The following is a 21,091-nucleotide window of genomic DNA, read 5'->3' as shown; positions in this document are numbered from 1 at the left end:
TAAAATCTGGCACATAATTGATGTTCAACGAAGGAGCGATGAGATCAGTGAATAAATAAATGAATAAAAAAAACAAGTAAATGAACATAGCACATTAAAGGAAAATTAGCCTGGTGACAATATGGAAGCAGAGAAGTGGGCTGGAGACGAGAAGCCTTATTATGAGAGGCCATTTCAGAAAACCAGATGAGATAGAAGTGCAATGACAAGGGAAGAAGAAAGTGAGAAGGAATTCGAGGGACAAAAGGTACTGCCCCCTAGGGAGTGCTGTAAAAGCCTGGCTATTTGGAGAAAGAGCTGTTTTAAAGGGAATTGTGATAAGTTTGACACCAGAGACACTAACGTTTACTGACACTGAAAATATGTAGGTGGCGGTTTGAGAGACAAGACTTCACCCTGGTGCAAACTCTAACCTGGGGATCTTACCATAAAAGGAAAACATACAGGTTGACTATGACCATGAGACAGACAATGTCTTACTGAAAAGGGAGAAGAGAGAGAGAAGAACTGAGACATGGGAATATACTTGTAACCCATTAAATATACACTGATATGTCTGATCTCAAGGATGAGATCAAAGTCAACCTTCTGTTGACTGAGCAAAACAGGCTGGCATGGATTTCTTGTTTGCTGTGTTTGAGTAGAGAGGTGTTTTAAGATGAAACAATTTCAAAATTGATATTGATTGTTCAAGGACCAGTCCTATTGTTTGCATTTGAGCAAATTTAGGGTAGTGAGGTCAGTTATTCATTTAACACTATAGACAGGACTCCTGATGAAGATTCCCTTTGGGATTCATTGGTGAGGCCCAATTGTCTTCATTTAACTGGACTTGCCTATGTTGTGCGTTCTTGGTTTGAGCTCTCTTTCCTCACATTTCTAAAGCAAACAAACCAACTCACTTTTCATAAGCATGCATGCATACATGCAACTAGAAAGACATTTTATTTTTTGGAAATAACATTTTAAAAAGCTCAGGTTACTAGAGTTAGTTTTTTTTTAAAATGGTACCATTTACTATATAAAATTCTTTAAGCTTAAATTTACAGTGCAAATCAGTATCAGTGGTGAAATTAAGTATTTACAGTTATTAACCAAAAGAAGTCATGACAGTATTGTTTTTCTAATCCAAGGTCATGTGGTGGTAGTGGTGGTGGCAACAGGGGGTGTGGGGTAAAACATAAGAGCTTGATAATATTTCCAATCAAGGAAATATAACAACAAAAAAGGAAGAGATAATATTTAAATTTGAGGTGAGTGATCACAAAATTTAGGAATTAGAAATAGTGTTGCCCAGTATTTTTGAAGCCTCACTTTTCCTTATTAATTCCCCTTCCAAAGTTTCCTTGCCTTGTGTATTGCTACTGAATAAAATGTTTTAGGGGGCACTCCACTTTTGTCATTTAATCAAGTGTGCCAATTAAACAGAACTCTCTGTTAATTATTAGGAGAGCTACATAGAAAAAAAAAAATGCCTGGAGGTTTTGAATTGTTTGTTTCCTTTTTTTCCGCGTTATATTTAGCTGTCTGGACTAAGTATATTTAAGTTGGGTCTTATTATTATAAGTCAGAAAGTCACCACGAACTAATTATTTTCAGTTCATTTATGTGATTAATGTTGAAAACTTGGAAACTTGTACATACCTTGAGTTGGCTCCAATTAATCAATGTGGAGAAGAAATTCAAGGTGCCCCCAGTCGTACTTCCAAAGCAGTGAAGTGCTACTGGATTTCAAACATGTTATTAGTTACTCTGGCTGAGATGAGCACGTCGACACTACAGACTCCTCTCAGCCCTCTCACCTGACTCACTGTGGAATGCAGAGAGGCTTTGAATGTAGATAATAGATATTTTTAGTAGATTTTCTCAGATCCTTTGCTATGATGTCTCCATATCCAGGAAGACACATTTCTTCAACCACAGGATCCAAAGGCATTGACTTCATTACTGTTACTAAAGTCTGGCTTGGGCCAAGACCTTCAAAATCCTTACCCTTCGACAGCTGTTTGGTGGTTTATTTAGGACTTCGATGGGCAGTCTCAGCACAGCTCCTCCTGGACAAGTGTCAGCATCTCCTCCAAATCTCTGTCATCCTTTGCCTTAATTGGCTCCATTAACAGGTGTTCTCAGGCCAAAAGATGAGGATTCAACTGATTCATCACTTCCTGAGGCCTAATGTCAAAGATAGCATTTGGAACACACTGGGGGTGAAGCCAAAGCTGGGAAATGTGAAAAGATCTCATAGTCCATTTGGCTTCGGTTGGTAAAGTGTAGCAAAAGAATGGATTGATTTGAATTTGAACTCTGCCCTGGACCTTAATGCCAATATAGGCATGTGATCTCCATTTCTTATTCCTGTGTTCGATATGGAAAGATGCCAATGAATATATTAATGTTACTAATAACTTCTAAAATAATTTTTGTACTTTCATCATATCAAATATTATTTACTTTGCTTTTCATAGTACCATATCACTAACCCTACTTTAGTGTTGAATAAACTGAAGATCAAAGAAATTGTCTTGCCAAAAATTTTATACACCAGAAAGTAGACTAGTGGTTGCTTCAGTCTGGAGTGGGGATGGCAATTACCTATACGTGGGCATGAAGAATCATACTGGGATAAGGAAATTATTCTAAAGCTGATTTATAGTGATACTACTTATATATTTACCAAAATTACTGAGTTGTACACTTGAATAGTGTGAATTTTATGATGTTTAGAATATACCTCAATAAAGATGCTTAAGAAAAAGAAAAGTTTTGGGGCACCTAGGTGGCTCAGTTGGTTAAGCATCTGACTCTTGGTTTAGGCTCAGGTCATGATCTCAGGGTCGTGAGATCAAGCCCCATGTGCGCTGAGAGTGGAGTCTGCTTAAGATTCTCTCTCTCCCTCTCCTCTGTCCCTTCCCCCCTCAAATAAATAAATAAATCTTAAAAAAGGAAAAGGAAAAAAAAATTTACCAAAAGTCACATCATTCTACTCTAACTCCAGGTGCTTACATACGTACCCCAATGCAACAAACTCTGGGAACACACTGAAGACCTGGTCCCCCCTCCAGTTTGTTATAGAATGTTGGGCAATTTATGAAGTTTTCTGGGAAGAAGTTTCTTCGAATATAAAGTGAAATCTCTGGACTAGTTATGTGTCTTGAAGACCTTGAATTAATTCCAAGAGTATCTAATTGAGCAAGCTGTCCATGAATGGATATACAATGGTCTAATATGAGTTTAAAAAACTAATTCTGGAAGGACATTTGATGAAGACTATTTCACAGAGAATATTAAATGGAAAATGCTGGTGTTGAAGGCAGAACTAAGATTCTGCTGTCCTTCCTGCTTCAAGTCTAAAATTAACAAGTCCACAAATTTGTGCAACTGTTTAACTTTGTGTAATAACAACATCAAGTGTTGTTTGGTTATTTGGTTTTCTCAGTAGTTTCACTAGTGACTTAATATTTACAAATGGTCCTGGGATGCGGTTAGATTTCTAGAATTTCTACAAAGCACAATGATCTACAACTGCACAGCAATATGAGTAAGTGAGAATGATTTCTAAATCCACTCTAAGTTATTTACATTCTCTTTAACATAATACCATATTAAATTGAATAAAGATATAGGAGAAATATAAAAAGGATAATACTTCTTCCTCAATCAAAATCATATTTAAATTGAGTCATTTTTTTATATATTTACTTTCAATATCATATACTTTCTCCTCCATTTTAAAACAAAATTTAATTTAGGTAAATTTGATTTTTATCTCATATTTCCATTTCAAAATATGGCCATTTTCTAAAGTGAAGCACATCCGCATTCTGATTACATGAGAAATATTGTGGTTTTCATAGGAGTAGGTATGCAGCAAATAGGACTTCTTACATAACGGAAGGAAGGAGGAACACTCTAAACCTCAGTAAAGGCAGCAAGAAGACCATGAATAAATCTTTGTGATGCCAAATATTTGGAGTAAAAATGAACATCTCAGACACAGGGGTATTTGTACTGTATCTCTGGAATTTCAGCCATAGAAACATAAATAACAGGATGGTAAAAACTGTTCAAATTTCATTTGATTTTAGTTTACAGATGACCTTGAGAACAGTTCTCAGATGTAGAATAACAGCCAGATTGTCAATTCATGTTTAAAATATTCCCCTACATGATATATAAAAAGTATCCATTTTATAAACACAGTTACACATATCTCTAATTATTACTTCTTCTATCTGGGTTAGCCGTATAAGTTATTCATAGAATTATTAAGTCCAAAAATACTTTGTGGTTATTTTGTTCAGTCTTCCACCAAAATAAAGACTCTCGATCATAGAAATGGATACTTAGATCCTCTTTAAATACCTTCAGGGAGAATAAACTCATCAACTGTGAGGAGGTCAAGCACATTTTTGACTTCTTTATTTTTTAGAAGATTGTTCCTTCCATCAGAAATGATATCTATTTTTTTGGGGCGCCTGGGTCGCTCAGTTGGTTAAGTGTCCAACTCTTGATTTTGGCTCAGGTCATGATCTCAGGGTTGTGGGATTGAGCCCCTCCATGGGCTCTGCACTCAGTACAGAGTCTGCTTGTCCCTCTCCCTCTGCTCCTCCCCCCTTGTCATGCTCTCTCTCTCTCTCCCATTCTCTCAAATAAATAAATAAATAAATAAATAAATAAATAAATAAAATCTTTTTAAAAATGTCTATTTTGTTTATTACTAATAGTTACAGGCAAATAGAACAGCTCTACTCATTTTTCCCAAAGTGTCAGATTTAAGAATATTTGAAGATAGTTGCTCTTTTCCAGGCTACATATTTCTAGAATAATCAACATTTTCTTACATGTTATCTTTTTTTTAATCACAGAATTATTATGAAAGCTATGTTTCATGAATGTGTGTGTGTAAGAATAATGTCAATTGTATGGTTATGTGTCCACAGGCAAAGAAATAAAAAAAATAATCTTACTTTGACATTGTATCAATTATAGTCTGGCCCAAAAGCTGCCCACTACACAACAGAAATGTAGAGAGAGTAGAATAGATATTTACAAATATGTGAGGGAAAAAAAAGGGTAAAACAACCAGAAAATCAGGAAATACTGAAGCAGGGTTACCATCCCTAAACCTCAAGGGGAAAGATTAGGGAACAATAACTAGAGAGTAGCTGTAGGAAAAATCCGTCTCAGTAAGACTGCCTCTTTCAAAGAGAGACACAGCCAAACTTCAAACCTGCAGGGAAAGACATGACAAATAAAGTCCCAGATTCACTCTGCTCTTGTCCTCCAATGATCTACCATTGGCCTCCCATTGGCCAGACTCAACTAGGGGCCTAAAGGCAAGAGAGCCCATTGAGGTCAACCTCCTGAAATTCAAAACAGGACAGAGACTGAGGAGATCTCAAAAAAGAAAAATATCTAGCACAACTATTTAGATTTTCTATGAATTCATTGACCTTCTTTTTATCTTACAACATTCTTCATGCATCTCTTTACAAAAAAAAAATGCCTTTTCATCCCAATACAAAATTTATTCTATCATTTTAAGATTAAAGTCCTCAATGGAACTCTTTCATATGATCACAGCCCACAAGAAACCCAAATGATCTAAAATATGGATAGAAATTTAAATTTTTCAAATACCTTTTATAACTTCATCATAAGGAGATACAATAATTTGATGAATAGGGATGGAAAGTATCATGATCTTCATTTAGAAATAAGAAGAATAAAGTCAAGGTAGTTAACTGACTTGTCTGAGATGAAAGCAATGACAAGAATATAGCTCTCTCAGTTTTCCTTTGTCCACTTTCTTAAAGGCTCCTACAAAAAACTTGGAACAAGGCTGTAAAGGCCTTTATATGCATACTCAGAGAAGCATCATTTGGAATACAGGAATTTAATCTACACTACATTATCTCCTACTCAAGTTTTTGTTCATTCAACAAAAGTGGGTTTGCTTACAGGAGTGTATACATGCAAGGCCACAGGTAGTCTACTATGACAGAAACAAGAGAAAACAACAGAGAATGTTTGAGCACCCGCAGTGTACTAGGCTTTATGGTAAGCATACCCATCTTACCACTTCACATCATGTCACAAAGCATGATATTTACTATCAATGCATATGCAATATAATGAAAGCACAAAGTGACTTACTAGAATGAAGAGATGGGGCCAACCAAGGAGCTCCTTGCCAATTTCGCCAGAAAGGACAAATGATCTGGACCTTGAAGAAAAATGAAACATGCATAGAAGGTGAGGTAATGTGACACAGTCATTACATGTAGAAACATGTAGAATTTGATTTTGGAGGAAAAAGAGTATTGAGGGAAATTTTTAAAATAAAGATAGAATAGCATGCTGAGGCTAGGCTATGGAGGGTCATAATGTTGGCCAGAACATTTGGGCCCTTATTTTGTGGATAAAGTCACTGAAGGCTTTTGACCAGAGGTGTGATATAGTCACAGCCATTCTCAAAGTCTTTTACCCAGAACTAGATGGAGATAGGTGGCCTCTTTGGGGCACCTATACTTGGAAATTCTCCTCAGTCCCTCTGCTGTGGTTTCTTTTGTGTGTGTTTGTTTTTGGTTTTTGTTTTTATTTGACAAGAATCTCACCCAGTCTCAGGTTTTGCTCACTAGACATATGGCAGTGATGTTTCTCATATTTCCACACGTGCTGATCTCCAGACCTGGTCAACTGTCTAGTCAACATCCACTCTAGTTTTTCAAACTAATTTCAGATTAGTATGTCCAAATAAATTCATACATACATATATAAAATATGGCTCTCTTCTAGATAAGCTCTTTTTCTATCATCTATTCATCATCTCTATCAACCAAAGTTTATAAGCCAGAAACCAAGAGTCCTTCTAAGATATCTTCCTTGTCTTGCCAGTTATATACAACTCATCACCAAATTTGCTTCAAGTAGTGGTGGTCTTATTAGTCCCTACTCTTTACTGTCTCCGTGACCTACAAAAGCTTCTTCTGCTAGTTTTTGGATGGTTTCTAACCATACTTTCAGAATTCCATTGCCTGTCATGTAGCCTTAAATCCTCAGTGCTACAGAAAATAGAGGAGACAACAATCAATGGAAGTAATTTATATAAACAAGAGATCCTTTTGTTTTTAAAAGATAATGGAATTTGTTTTAAACTAAATATCTACTTGAGTAATAAGAATATGTATGTCCTGATGACTCACCTACTGAGGCAGGAGCTGTGCAGTGTCAAAGAGTTCACAGAGGATTCTAACTCATCTTCTGAAGACAGAAAAATAATAGAGCACAGAGACCTAATTTTTCTTCTTTCTTTTCTGCAGTGTCAAAAGCCACTTAGTATATTGTGGAAAAGGTTCTTAAAAATCTTACTAGCAGTGATTAATATCTTTAAACCCGATATTATCAGAATACTTGTCTTCACATAGCATGGCAAAAGAACTGTGCTAAGTTTCTCCCCTGGAAAATATTGTCTGTAGTTCCCAAAACCACATTTGCCAGAAAAGTATCTGGGGCTGATCAGCAGACCCTATTTTAGGTTCTGAAAGGAAGAAAGTTCTGTGATCAATCAGTGGGTGTTTGCCTGACCCTGTGGAAAAAGCTTTCCTCTCTCTTATACTAGAACTGTTTAAGTCTACCTACAGTTCATTGGGATTTCATAATACAATTAAAATTGAAAGAATCTGAAACCTCTTATAGTGTTGATCTGAAGAGAAATGTTATTCAATGGGAAATTGCTGTGGATGGGAAATAAAACGGATTGATGGTGATCAGTTCAGAATGGGAAAATTAGTTAACATTTGAAGGAAAGTTCTACATCTTGCACAAAATAACCTGGTTTATTATAAAACTAAATGTCTGTCTTGTTGAAGCGAGCTCTCTGAATAGGTATCTCAGGAGCCTTTTGAATTGCCAGAACTGAAACTCATAAACATTCATTAATAGAATACTTTGGGTAATATTTTTCCCTTTTCCAAAACATTGCAGTTTCTGTAAAAAAAATTTTTCCATATCAGAAAGATAAATCCTAATACTGGAAGCAAGTAAGGAGAGTAGAGAAATACAGGTTTCAAATGGTATCTCTATTTACCAACTGGTAGAGAAGTAATACAAGAGCTTTGTGAGGAGTTTGTAGCATTTTTAGTCTCTCAGGATAAAGAAGAGCAGACTGGAAATTGGTGTTTTTTTCCACTTTACCATTTTAATTCCATTTTTGTCTTTTTGATCAAAACTAAATCTAGAACTATAAATTCCTATACATTAGAAATGTTGACCTAAGACTTGAACACTTCCGTGAAGAAAAACTCTGCTCATGCTTCATCACTATTGAAAGCTTTCAAAGTAATTGTAGTTTCAGAAAGAGATTCATTTGACCATGGCAAAGAGAGGGTTTGGTTATTTGTGGCTTAATACTAGCCTTTTATAAGTCTTCCTCATATACAGGAAATTTGGAAACAGCTAGACTGAACATGGTTCTATAGCCTCTTTCAGTGCTTCCCAGATTGGGTTCACACAACGGGAGATAGTCTCCAAAATAAAATGAGATTGAGACACACTACAGAGCAAATGCTTTACAAATGGTAGAGATGGGGCTGGAACCTGCTGCTCTGAAACACAGTCCTCAAGTTTTCCTACTATTCCTTGCTAACAGATATCACTCATTCTTTCTTTCAGCAAATAGTGATTAGTGTCAGTGTGTGGCATGTTTCTAAATGCAAAGGATATGGCAATGAAGAAAGCTCATAAGGCCCCCATCTTCCTGATGCTTGCATTCTGAATAGCGGAGACAAGTACAATAGGTAGTGTAAGTTGTGTATTGTTAGTATAAGTTCTGGTACCTAGTGGTATGAGCTAAAGAGAAAAATCTGATTAATTGGGAAGGGGGATTAAGAGTTTGGGGCAATGAAATTTTAAACATTCACAGAAGGCCCCAGAAACAAAAATGGCATTAAATTAATTAAGACTTGAAGTCGGTGATGAACACGTCTTGGGAATAACTGTGAAACAGAGTCTAGGCAGAGGGGGAAGCAAGTATAGAACCTCTAAGACAGGAATGTGCCTGATAAATATCAGGAAGAGCAAGAAGCGCGGTGTCGCTGGGGGATCTGGTCAGAGAGGGAAATGGAAGACTCTCATAGAGTCCTGTCAAAGGACATCCGTTGTACTCAGAGTAAGAGGAGATGCTACAGGAGTATGTACTTTGAACAGAGAATGATGTGATCGACTTTGTTTTAATGTGATCATTCTACACTCTATCTATAGTTTGACAATAGATTCAAGAGAGGCAAGGGAAAAAACCAGGATGCCGAGGTTGGAAGTAATCACAAGAAACTGGTTTGATTGGATTGATGAGATTGGGAAGAGAGGAAGTGGCAAGGAGAAACTGAACACTGGATACATTTTAAACCATCAGCATTTGCTGAATCATTGAATGTGGAAGATGAGAAAGAAAGGAGAAAAAATGGCTTCAAAATTTTTGACTGAGTATCTGGAAGGATGGAGTTGCTATGAATTGAGATAGAAAGACTGTAGAAAGCGTAAATTTAGGGTAGTCGAACAGCAGTCCAGGTTTGTATATGTTCAATTTGAAATACCTCTTCAACTTGAAGAAGAGCTGTGAATGAGAATTTGGATTGGCATTCACAAGAGAGATTAGGCTAGAAATATAATTTGTAAGTTGTGCTAAGGTAAGTAGTGTCCTCCCTGAAATTCACGTCCTTCCTAGAATCTCAGAATAGGACCTTATTTGGAAATAGGGTCACTGTAGATGTAGCTAATACGCAGTCCTACTGGAGCAGGTGGACTCTTCATCTACTACAGCTTGTGTCCTTATAAGAAGAAAAGATACAGACGCACAGAAAAATGCCATGTTACACAGGGGCAGAGACCGAGTAATGCATCTCTCAGCCAAGGAACACCAAGGATTGCCAGCAACACAAGAAGTGAAGGGAAAGGCATGGAACAAATTTTCCCCTAGAGCCTCCAGACAGGGCATGGCCCTGCCAACACTTTGATTTCAAACTTCTAGCTTGCAGACATGTGAGAGGATAAATTTCTGTTGTTTCAAGCTACTTAATTTACGGTACTTTATTACAGAAGCCCTGGAAACTAATACATAAGTCATCAGCGTACAATAGTTATTCAAAGTCAAGAGACTAGATAAAATTCCCCGAGGAAGTAAATGTAGTTAGAAAAAAAGGTGAAGTCCAATGTCTGAACCTTGGGTAACACTAGCCTTTAGAAGTCAAAGAGATGAGGAGAAGAGGTAGCCAGTGAATTAGGAGAAAACAAAGCAGAGGTGGGATCCCGGAACTCAAATGGAGAAAGTGTATCAAGAAGAAAGAAATGCGTTAAATGCTGCAACTAAGTAAAGTAAAATGAAAATAGAGAATTGATCATTTAGTAATGTAGCAGTCACTGGTAACCTTGACACTGAATTAAGTTATCATACTGAAAATTACCTTGACACAATTAATTTCTTTTAATTTCCAAAGATAATGATTTATATAAGCTGCTATAATTTCCAAGTAGATTGCTAACTGACAGAGATGATAAGATAGGAAATGCAAGATGTAGTGATATTTTCATAAAAAAGCAAACTTAATTTAAGATGGGGAATCCATAACTGACTATAGTACTCACAAAAAGAAGTTGAGAAAATACCCTAAAAATCTTCCACCATTTCATAAATTTGTATTTTAAAGGGAAATTATCTATATTTTGGCTGCTCCACTTCCCCTTTTTGTTATAAAATAGAGAAGAAAAAAAAGTAGAAAAAACAAAGAGAGCCACAAATACAAAAGAAGGCAAGAAAGCGAGCCTCATATGGGACCATTCTCTTTGTTGTCCCCATGTGAGAACTGTCGATGATAGAATGCAGAACACCAACGAGACGTCTTTGTCAACAGCACTGATGTTCCTCACTGTAATTCTCTGCTTTGAAACCAATCTGCAATTCTCCTGACACCAGTTTTCAATTTATGACCCCGTGTGGGCTGGTCTCTGAGGAAGGCCAGCCTATATATGCAGCAGCTGAAATAACTAGTTGGGGCTAGTTAATGAAACTGAGAATGTCATGGGCTGGTTAATATTCATATATTTGAAGGGAGCATCTCTGTTTAACCTGAGGGCTATATTTCATTAGATTTATACACTGTAATGCAATACCTGAACGCTGAATGAAACTGGTATTGTTTTGTTAAATACTTGCAGTTTTCATTTATGCTTCAGATGAAAATCTGTCCATCTTGGGCATATGTAAACCTGTTCTTCAGCTACTAAAATTTTTCTTATTGTGGTCACTGTGTCCTAATGCAGTAACATAGATAATTCATTTGGATATTAGAATAAGGCTTTTTTCTTTTTTGCGTCCACAAGAGTTAATATAGCTCTTTGTCAAAAGTCTTAGGCAGTTGTAACAATGAAAGTAATGATTGCAACAGGGTCCGCAGACATATATTTGTGCCAGTGGCATGCAGGATGATAGGGGCAGCCCATGTGTCCAGAAGAGAAAAATTACATTAGCAGAGGATGCAACACATATTGCAGGTTAAAGTAAATGAGGAATACTGTCCTAGTTATTTTGTTGGACAGAGAGGTATTGAATATTTTTGTAAGCAAGACGAGTCCAGAGGATGGACCTCAAGTTTGGATTGCACTGGAATTAAGTGAGGATCCTATTGAAAGATACTAATGTTGGGATGCCTGGGTGGCTCAGTCAGTTAAGTGTCTGTCTTCTGCTCAGGTCATGACCCCGGGGTCCTGGGATCGAGTCCTGCATGGGGCTCCTTGCTCAGCGGGGAGCTGCTTCTCCCTCTGCCTGCTGCTCCCCCAGCTTGTGCTCTCTCTCTCTCTCTCTGACAAATAAATAAAATGTTTTTTAAAAAGATACTAATATCTAAAGTCCTCCAAGCCTCTAGGCCTAGTATATTAGAATATACGGCAGTAGATCTTACGTATCTGTACCAGAAGTAAGATGGTACCAATAAGATCTTTCAGGAAATATTAACTAGTTCTGGGAGTAAACCAGCAATGTTTTCTGCCTGTGTTTAATAGACACTATCATGTTTATTATTTCACCTTTCTTGTTGAAAATAAGAAAGATTACAGAGTCTTTCATGTGAATCCTGTCACTTTTTGAGGTAGAGAAAAATGTGGGGGAGTTAAAGAATGGGTCAAGAAACTGTCATTCCTAGAGATGCCATGCACACACACATACTTATAAGGTTCCATTACAAAATATACTTTGGAAACACTGAACATATACAACCCCACAAACACTTTGATAACCTAAATTACATGTTGATTCATTTCAGATGAGGCAGAGTACTACAATTTAAAAATTAGTTTATCCATTTACCTCTGTTTAAACTAGTGTTTCTAGTATTTGTCCATGGAATCATCATTTTTTCTGCATATCCTCAGCACAGTTTGGAAAATGCCACCTTTGTTGGAATTTCTGTTCTATTAACTTGTTTTAACATTTGACTTTTGATTCATGAATTTATCTTATCTTTGTTAGTTTTTAGAGTAAACATATCCAGTTGAACATACTATATGGCACCTAGGCCAGGTGCCTCCAACTTAAATGCACACAGGGGTTCAAGGAAGTAATAAAAGTGTAAATTGATCTGGCTGCTAGTCAGTAGGCAGTGGGGGTGTCCACAGGTAAATGGAGAATTTCTTATTTGTCTACAGGTACATAGTCTTTTTCTAACAACATCAATGCCCTTCCTTCCTTCCTTCTTCCCTCCCTCCGTCCCTCTGTCCCTCCTAACTTTCCTTCCTTCTTTTTCTTTCTTATCTACCTGTCTATCTATCTACTTACCTATCTTGAGAAAGAGAGAATTTACTAACACAACTCAGGCCATGGGCCTTCATTTTCAAACCCTATTTTATTTTTATTTAACATATAGTGTACTAACGGTTTCAGAGGTAGAGTTTAGTGATTCATCAGTTGAATATAACACCCAGTGCTCATTACATCATGTGCCCTCCTTAATGCCCATAACGCAGTTACCCCATCTCTCCACCCACCTCCCCTCCAGCAACTCTCAGTTTGTTTCCCATGGTTAAGAGTCTCTTATGTCAAACCCTATTTGAAATCAATCTTGTCATCAAGGCTAAAAACTCCAATATGTTTTTCTTCATGGCATTCAATTACTTGTTTTTTAACAATTTTCATGAAAGAAGAAAGATGACCAATATTGTAAATAATGGATAAGCCATAAAGATCCATCCTCACTACATTACATGACAAAATGATTTTTATATTTTATGTTTACTTAATATAATAATACTGATATATGCTGATATATCCAAAACGTCTACTTCCCTATGGGAAAACAGAGAACAAGCAAGGTAAAGAAAATTTGCAAAACCTGAGGCTATGAGACTATGTACTCAAACCCTGCACATAATTAAAATGTGCTCATTTGATCTCCATAGACAATAAGTGTAACAAACTCAAATAAGATGTCCCTAGAACTTACGCAGATCTAAAGAAAGATCTGCTTCAATTTCTTCCAATGTTTAAATATTTAAATAACAGGTCTTACCCAAATAGAAAGTAGAAGCTAACCCAAGAGCCAGAGGGAGTTAGTGCCTTCTGATAATTAGAGGTCATAGGGCAAGGAAACAGTAGACACTTGAGAGGAAGTGAGAAAAAAAATACATATAAATATAAATAAATACATTTGTCAACTGTGTTTAGAGGGTGTGGAGGGAGGGGAGTTAGGGAAGAAGTAAGGTAGCAGCTGTGGTAAGCTTTCCTAGATGGGAAAAATGGCCATGGGAAGTAACGTGTCACAAAAACAATTAGAAGTCAAAAAGCCATCTTCTGTGCAGTGCAGCATCTCCACCCTTTTTGGCCCAGTGGGAGCAAAAGAAGTCAATCTACCTGCACTCCATTTGTTTTGAGCTTTTTTGGTGCTTTATCTTAACGATGTAACATTCCATGAGCACGTGCCTTTGAGAAATCAGTAGGACAGCTGAGAAGGACCTCTGCCTCTGAGAAATGTGCCTATTCTGGCATCTATATTCTTGGGCCTCTAAGTGTCATATCTCATAGGGCAAGGTTTTACCATTTTGGCCTAAACTGCATTGTTCAGTGGGTAACACTGCACGCTGAAAGGAAGCACTTAACTTAAAAAATGGTAACAAATTGGTCAAAGTCCTTGTAAAAATTTTAAAGACTTTTTTTAAAGAGAAATTTTAGATTCACAACAAAATTAAGAGGATGGTACGGAAATCAGTCATATACTTCCAACCCCCACATAGGTACAGCCTCTCCTATTAACGTCTTCCACAACAGTACCTTTTTTTTTTTTTTTAAACCAAGGATGAACTTACATTGACACATCATAATCACCCAAAGTCCAAAGTTTACATTACCATTTACTTCTGGAGGTAAATCTTGGTGTTGTTTATTCTTTGAGTTCAGACAAATGTATAATGGCATGTATCCATCACTATAGTGCCATGTAGAGTATTTTCACAGACCTAACCACTTTCTGCACTCCACTTAGTCAGCCCTCACCCGACTTCACCTCCTGGCAACCACTGATGTTTCTACTGTTTCTACTGTCTCTACAACCTTTGCCTTTCCAATAATATTAAGTAGTTGAAATCATACAACATGTAGCCTTTTCAAATGGCTTCATTAAGCAAGTAATTTGCATTTAAATTTCCTCCATGTCTTTTCACAGTTTCTTAGTTTTATAAGAAATTGCCAAACTGTCTTCAGAAACAGCTGGACCATTTTGCATTCCCACCAGCAGAGAATGAGAGTTCCTGTTGCTCCACATCCTCATCAGCATTTGATGTTATCAATGTTTCAGATTTTGACCATACTGATAAGTGTATAGTGGTATCTTGTTGTTGTTTTATTTTGTATTTCTCTGATGACATATGATGCAGAACATGTTGTCATGTGCTTATTTAGCATCTGTACATCTTTGGTGAGATGTCTGTTCAGGTCTTTAGTCCATTTTTTTAATTAAGTTTTTTTTTTTTTACTGTTGCGTTTTAAAATTTCCATTATATTTTGGATAATAGTCCTTTATCAGATGTATCCTTCACACAGCAGATGTTAATTTTTATGAAGTCCAGCGTATCTATATTTCTTTCAAGGATCATGCCTTTGCTGTTGTATCTAAAACATCATTGCTATATCCAACGCCACCTAGGTTTTCTCCTACGTTATTTTCCAGGAGTTTTGCATGTTACAATTAGGTCTGTGATCCATTTTGAGTTAATTTTTATGACGGGTGTAATGTCTATTTCTAAAATCATTATTTTCATTGTGAATGTCCAGTTGTTCCAGTATCTTTTGTTGAAAAGATTATTTTCACTCCCACTGTAGTGTGTTTTCTCCTTTGTCAAACATTAGTTAATCATATTTATTTGGTTCTATCTCTGGGCTCTCTATCCAGTTCCACTGATCTGTTTATCTAGTTTTCACCAATACAACACTGTCTTGATTATGGTAGCTTTATGATAAGTCTTGAAATCAGATAGAATCTGTCCTCCAAATCCGTTTTTCTCCTTCAATATTCTGTGGGCTGGTCTGGGTCTTTTCCTTCTTCATATAAACTTTAGACACAGTTGTGAATATTCACAAAATAGCTTTCAGGGATTTTGATTGGAATTGCACTGAATCTACAGATTAACTTGGGAAGAACTGACATGTTGACAATAGAGAGTCTTCTTATCGATGAACATGGAATATTTCTTCATTTTAGTTCTTTTATTTCATTCATCAGAGTTTTGCAATTTTCCTCATATAGATCTTATTACACATATACCTAAAAATTTCATTTTGGGGCTTGCTAATGTAAATGGTATTTCATTTTTTATTTTAAATTCTACTTGTTAATTGTTGGTATATAGGAAATGATAGATTTTTGCATATTAACCTTGTGTCCTGAAACCTTGATATAATTACTTCTTTACTTTCAGGAGCTTTATTGTTGTTGTTGATTCTTTCAGATTTTCTATAAAGATGATCATGTCATCTGTGAACAATGAGAATTTTATTTTTTCTATCTCAATATACATACCTTTTAGTTCCTTTTCTTGTCTTATTATATTATCTAGATCTTCTGGTAGGATGTTGAAAAAAAGTGGTGAGAGGAGAAGCATTCTATAGTCCTATGATTAGGCCTAAGTATTTTAGTGAGTATATGCCTCTGGTCTGTGTACATCACAAATGTTTCCCACATTTTTTTCTTCCCTCCTGAGGTGTGACAGGATGGCTAGAGCTTGATATATCCTTTTTCCCATGTGGAAGCCTAGAGCTGACTAGTGTTGGTTATTTCTCTTCCCTCAGGCTAGGCTCATAAAAGAATCTAGCAGGTAGGCTCTGGTTAACTAGTTTCTCCTGAAGGTAGGTCTTCTTAAGAACAGAGCACTCTGATCTGTTTTGAAATGGTTCTCTTTCCCCTCCTGCCAAAGGGATGAGTGGATTTTTCTCAGATATTTATTGTGGAAACCTGGTCAAGTTCCTGGAAGTAAATCTCACGCTATTATGGCAGCATCCCTATGACCGGGTCCCCCTAGAATTTTAACTCATTTGTCCACAATGAGTATGCAGCAATTTGTCATTACAATTCAGGTTTTCCTACCCAACACTTGTTTCTTTAGTGGTTTATATTTGTGACACTCTGTATCCACCTGCCTGTCTCTCCAATCTTGTAGGCAGCAGTTTGCCTTGTGTTCTCTCCTCTTATGGATTGAAGAAGAGTCATTAATTTTTCAGTCTATTCAGCTTTTTACTTGTTGTTAGAATAAAGTGTCAACTTCTGAACTCCTTATATGTGGAACCAGAATCCCAAGCCCATTTGATTTCTTTTTAAATCAAGCACATATTCATAATAGACCCTTTGCAACATGACAAATTATTCTGGATGGGAAGAAGAATCTTGAGTCCTGCAGTGGCATCTCATACATAAACTAAGAAGGGTTGTGAAAAGATAAGCAAAATGTTACATAGAAGAGACACTGATGGGGCGCCTGGGTGGCACAGCGGTTAAGCGTCTGCCTTCGGCTCAGGGTGTGATCCTGGCATTATGGGATCGAGCCCCACATCAGGCTCCTCTGCTATGAGCCTGCTTCTTCCTCTCCCACTCCTCCTGCTTGTGTTCCCTCTCTCGCTGGCTCTCTCTATCTCTGTCGAATAAATAAATAAAAATCTTTAAAAAAAAAAAAAAAAGAAGAGACACTGAGCTACAGTTAAGTATATGACACCACTGGTGTTCTGCAGTGAAATAATGGAATATAAATAAGCACGATCAGATTGTTTTGGTAATACCTGATAGAGTTTAAGGTTAGTGAAATGGGTATAATTGTGTCCATGGTCCCATATTGTCTGTATATCCCAAGTTCCTCTCTTTCTTTTCTTGTTTTCCTTCTCCTAGGAAGTTCTGAAAGCCAAAATATCTGACATCCAGGTTATTTTAATGTCTGACAACTAAGTCATGAGATACAATAGAATGAATCATCAAAATATATTCTCTCCAGTAGTAAATGTTTTATGACATTAGTTCAACTGATTATAAGGGAAGCTACTTTGATCATTACAGATTATTTAGTCTTCTGCCCTCAATATATCTCTTTAGCACCCAAAAGGAGTCTATTTGGTTAAACTGGATAACGTACATGGGTAAAGCAAACAGATAATAAAAATTGCCACTTTGGGATATCTCTATAATGTCCAAGAAGTGAAATTACTCCAGTGCTTTCTTTGCACAAAAGTTGGTCTTCAGATACATTAACCCAGTGTATTATTCCATTTGGGCTGCTGTGATAAGTTGCCACAGACCAAGTAATTAAAACAACAGAAATTTATTTCCCACAGGTCTGGACGCTGGAAGTCCAAGATCAGGATGCCAGCATGGTTAGCTTTTGTTGAGAGCCCTCTTCTGAGTTATAGACTTCTCCTTATGTCCTCTTGTGGCAGAAAGCAAGCAAGCTAGCTTTCTGGCCTCTTCTTATAAGGGCACTAATCCCATTCATGAGGGCTCCATCCTCATGACCTAATTGTTTCCCAAAGGCCCCTCCTCTATATATCATTATATTAGGGGTTAGGGATTTCAACATATGAATTTTGGTGGGAAACAGATATGCAGTCCATAACGCCCAGGAAGACTAGGAAAGTCTATGTGAATAGATAACCATGCTTACACTGAGAAGGTAATTATACTTATTTTGGGGTCTTCAGGGGTCCTTTTCAATAATGTTTATGCTTTTATCATATGATTAAACTTTTTTTGCCTTTTTTTGTTTCTAGCACATTAGGCTCTGGACGCTCCCATTGCCCTGGAAGCATAGGGTACCACAAATTATAAAAGTAAGAACATCAGTTTTTAGGTCTTATGTCACTTATTTCTACCATAGTGAGAATTAAAACTATTGATTTATTTTTTGAGTTAACAGGAATTGTGATTATTGAAAACATTTGATTGAAAAATGTCCCTGAAAATAGAGATTTCACACATCAAAGAGTAAGCAGAAGTGATAATTTTAATAATGCAGAAATATAAAGAAAATGTTGTGCTTTGTGAATTAGAAACAAGTATATATTACAATTTCATGTTAGGTCTCTCTTGGGTATAATCTGTAAGGAAGATCTGTAAATCCTTTGTCCAATAGCAGCCTGATTTTCATTTTACTTTTCTCTTTCTCTTTTTCCTTTTGTTAATGAACTCTTTGAAAAGGAAACAATGGGAAAGGAAAAGATAAAAGAAACTGCAGCTCCATCAATTTTCTCATTGCGTCTCATTAGCTAAGAGACCAATGTTAGTACCTTTGTGATTTTTGTAGTATTGACTTTAGGCTATTTTCAATTTGTGAAAATAAATTACTTCCCCCATTTCACTTTGTTTCTTCTGAATAAAAGAATCCTATGGACCCAAGTATGGTAATGGGTTACCAATATTTAAGATACCTCTTACTGATACCCATAATAATGTTAGAGACTGGAATAACAGTGTTAAATCACTTTGTAATCTGCCGGTTTTGCTATTTGTCCTTGTATCTTATGTTTTTAGTTACATACATGTGCAGAACTGTTTAATCTTCATAGGGATTCATTCCCTTTAACTTTAGATAATGACCTTCATTATTGGTAATATTTTCAACTTGAACTATATTTTAACTGATACTCATATAAATAACCAGCTTTCTTTGGGGGGGGGCTAAGATTATATCTAGTATAGCTTATTGTATATATTCACTCCCTATTCTTCTGTTATCACATGTTCTAGATGCGTACCTTTGTCAACAAAAGGTAGTCAGATTTTTTTAAAATTTCTAATCTGAGAATGACTATATTTTAACGAACAGGTATTAACACTTACGGCACTTACTGACATATAAGTATACCTTGGAGATATTGTGGGTTCCATTCCAGACCACCACAATAAATCAAATACCACAATGAAGCAAGTCAGATGAACTTTTTGGTTTCCCAGTGCAAATAAAAGTTATGTTTATACTATAATATAGTCTATTATGAGTGTAATAGGATTATGTCTAAAAAAACCAATGTCTATGTCTTAATTTAAAAATACTTTATTGCTAAAAAATGTAAACCATCATCTGAGCTTTCAGCAAGTCATAGCCTTTTTCTGGGGGAGGGTCTTGCCTTGATGATGATGGCTGCTGACTGATCAAGGTGGTGGTTGCTGAAGGCTGGGAGGCTGTGGCAATTTCTTACAATAAAAGAACAGTAAATTTTGCCTTATCAATTGACTCTTCCTTGTACGAATTACTTCTTTATAGCATGTGATACTGGTTGATAGCATTTTACCTACAGAATTTCCTTCAAAATTGGAATCAATCTTCTCAAAACTTGCTGCTGCTTTATCAACTAAATTTATATAATGTTCTAAATCCTTTGTTGTCATTCCAACGATCTTCACAGCATCTCCACCAGGAGTAGATTCCATCTCAAGAAACCACTTTCTTTGCTCATCCATAAGAAGCAACTCCTTATCCATTAGGTTTCATTGTGAGATTGCAGCAATTCAGTCACATCCTCCAGCTCCACTTCTAATTCTTGTTCTCTTATTTCCACCACATCTGCAGTTACTTCCTCCACCAAAGTCATGAACCCTTCAAAATCAGCCATGAGGGCTGGAATCAACTTCTTCCAGAGTCATATTAATGTTGATATTTTGACCTCTTCTTATGAATCATGAATGTTCTTCATAGCATCTAGAATCCTTTCCAGAAGGTATTCAATTGACTTTGCCCAGATCTATCAGAGGAATTGTTGTCTATAGAGCTACAGCTGTACATTACAAAATGCATTTCTTAAATAATAAGACTTAAAAGCCAAAAATACTCCTTGATCCATGTGAAGAATGGATGTTGTGTTAGCAAACATGAAAACAACATTAATCTCATTGTACATCTCCATCAGAGGTCTTGGATGACCAGGTGCATAGTAATATTTTGAAAGGAGTCTTTTTTCCTGAGCAGGAGGTCTCAACAGTGGGCTTAAAATATTCAGTAAACCATGTGTAAACAGATGTGCTGTCATTCAGGCTTTGTTGTTCCATTTATAGAGCACAGAGTAAACTTAGCATAATTCTTAAGGGCTGTAGGATTTTCAGAATGGTAAATGAGCACTGGCTTCAACTTAAAGTCATCACTGCATTAGCCCTTAAAAAGAGAGTTAGCCTGCCCTTTGAAGTTTTAAGTCAGGCATTGACTTATTCCTAGCTATGGAAGTGCTAGATGGTATCTTCTAATATAAGGCTGTTTTGTATACTTTGAAAATCTGCTGTTTAGTAGAGCCATCTCCATTAATGACCTTACCTTGAGCTTCTGGATAACTTGCTGCTTAGCACTTGCTGCTTCACCTTGCACTTTGATGTTATGGAGATAGCTTCCTTCCTTAAACCCCATGAAAAAACCCCTGCTAGGTTCATACTTTCTTTCTGCAACTTCCTCACCTCTCTTGGTGGTGAGGACCTCCAAGTGAGGTGAGGACCTCCAAGACCTCATCTCTTGGTCTTCATAGACTTGAAGAGAGTTAGGGCCTTGCTCTGGATTAGTCTTGGGCCTAAAGTAACATTATAGCTGATCT

The 21,091-nt window shown here is 36.6% G+C and overlaps 1 protein-coding gene across 1 annotated transcript in view; it reads right to left on the bottom strand.

Moving 5' to 3' along the window:
- LOC148108484 (uncharacterized) overlaps nt 1-21,091 on the bottom strand; it is an 895,742-nt gene that overhangs the window by 185,139 nt on the left and 689,512 nt on the right. The window contains exon 5 of the mRNA XM_087869856.1: nt 6,157-6,226. Coding sequence (XP_087725982.1) covers nt 6,157-6,226 — 70 coding nt within the window. The remainder of the gene's footprint in view (nt 1-6,156; nt 6,227-21,091) is intronic.

The sequence above is a fragment of the Ursus americanus genome, chromosome 19, assembly GCF_024610735.1.
Source record: "Ursus americanus isolate L20-20 chromosome 19, mUrsAme1.1.p, whole genome shotgun sequence".
NCBI lineage: Eukaryota > Metazoa > Chordata > Mammalia > Carnivora > Ursidae > Ursus > Ursus americanus.
The sequence above is the reverse complement of the archived record's forward strand: the minus strand, read 5'-3'. Positions and strand labels throughout refer to the sequence as shown.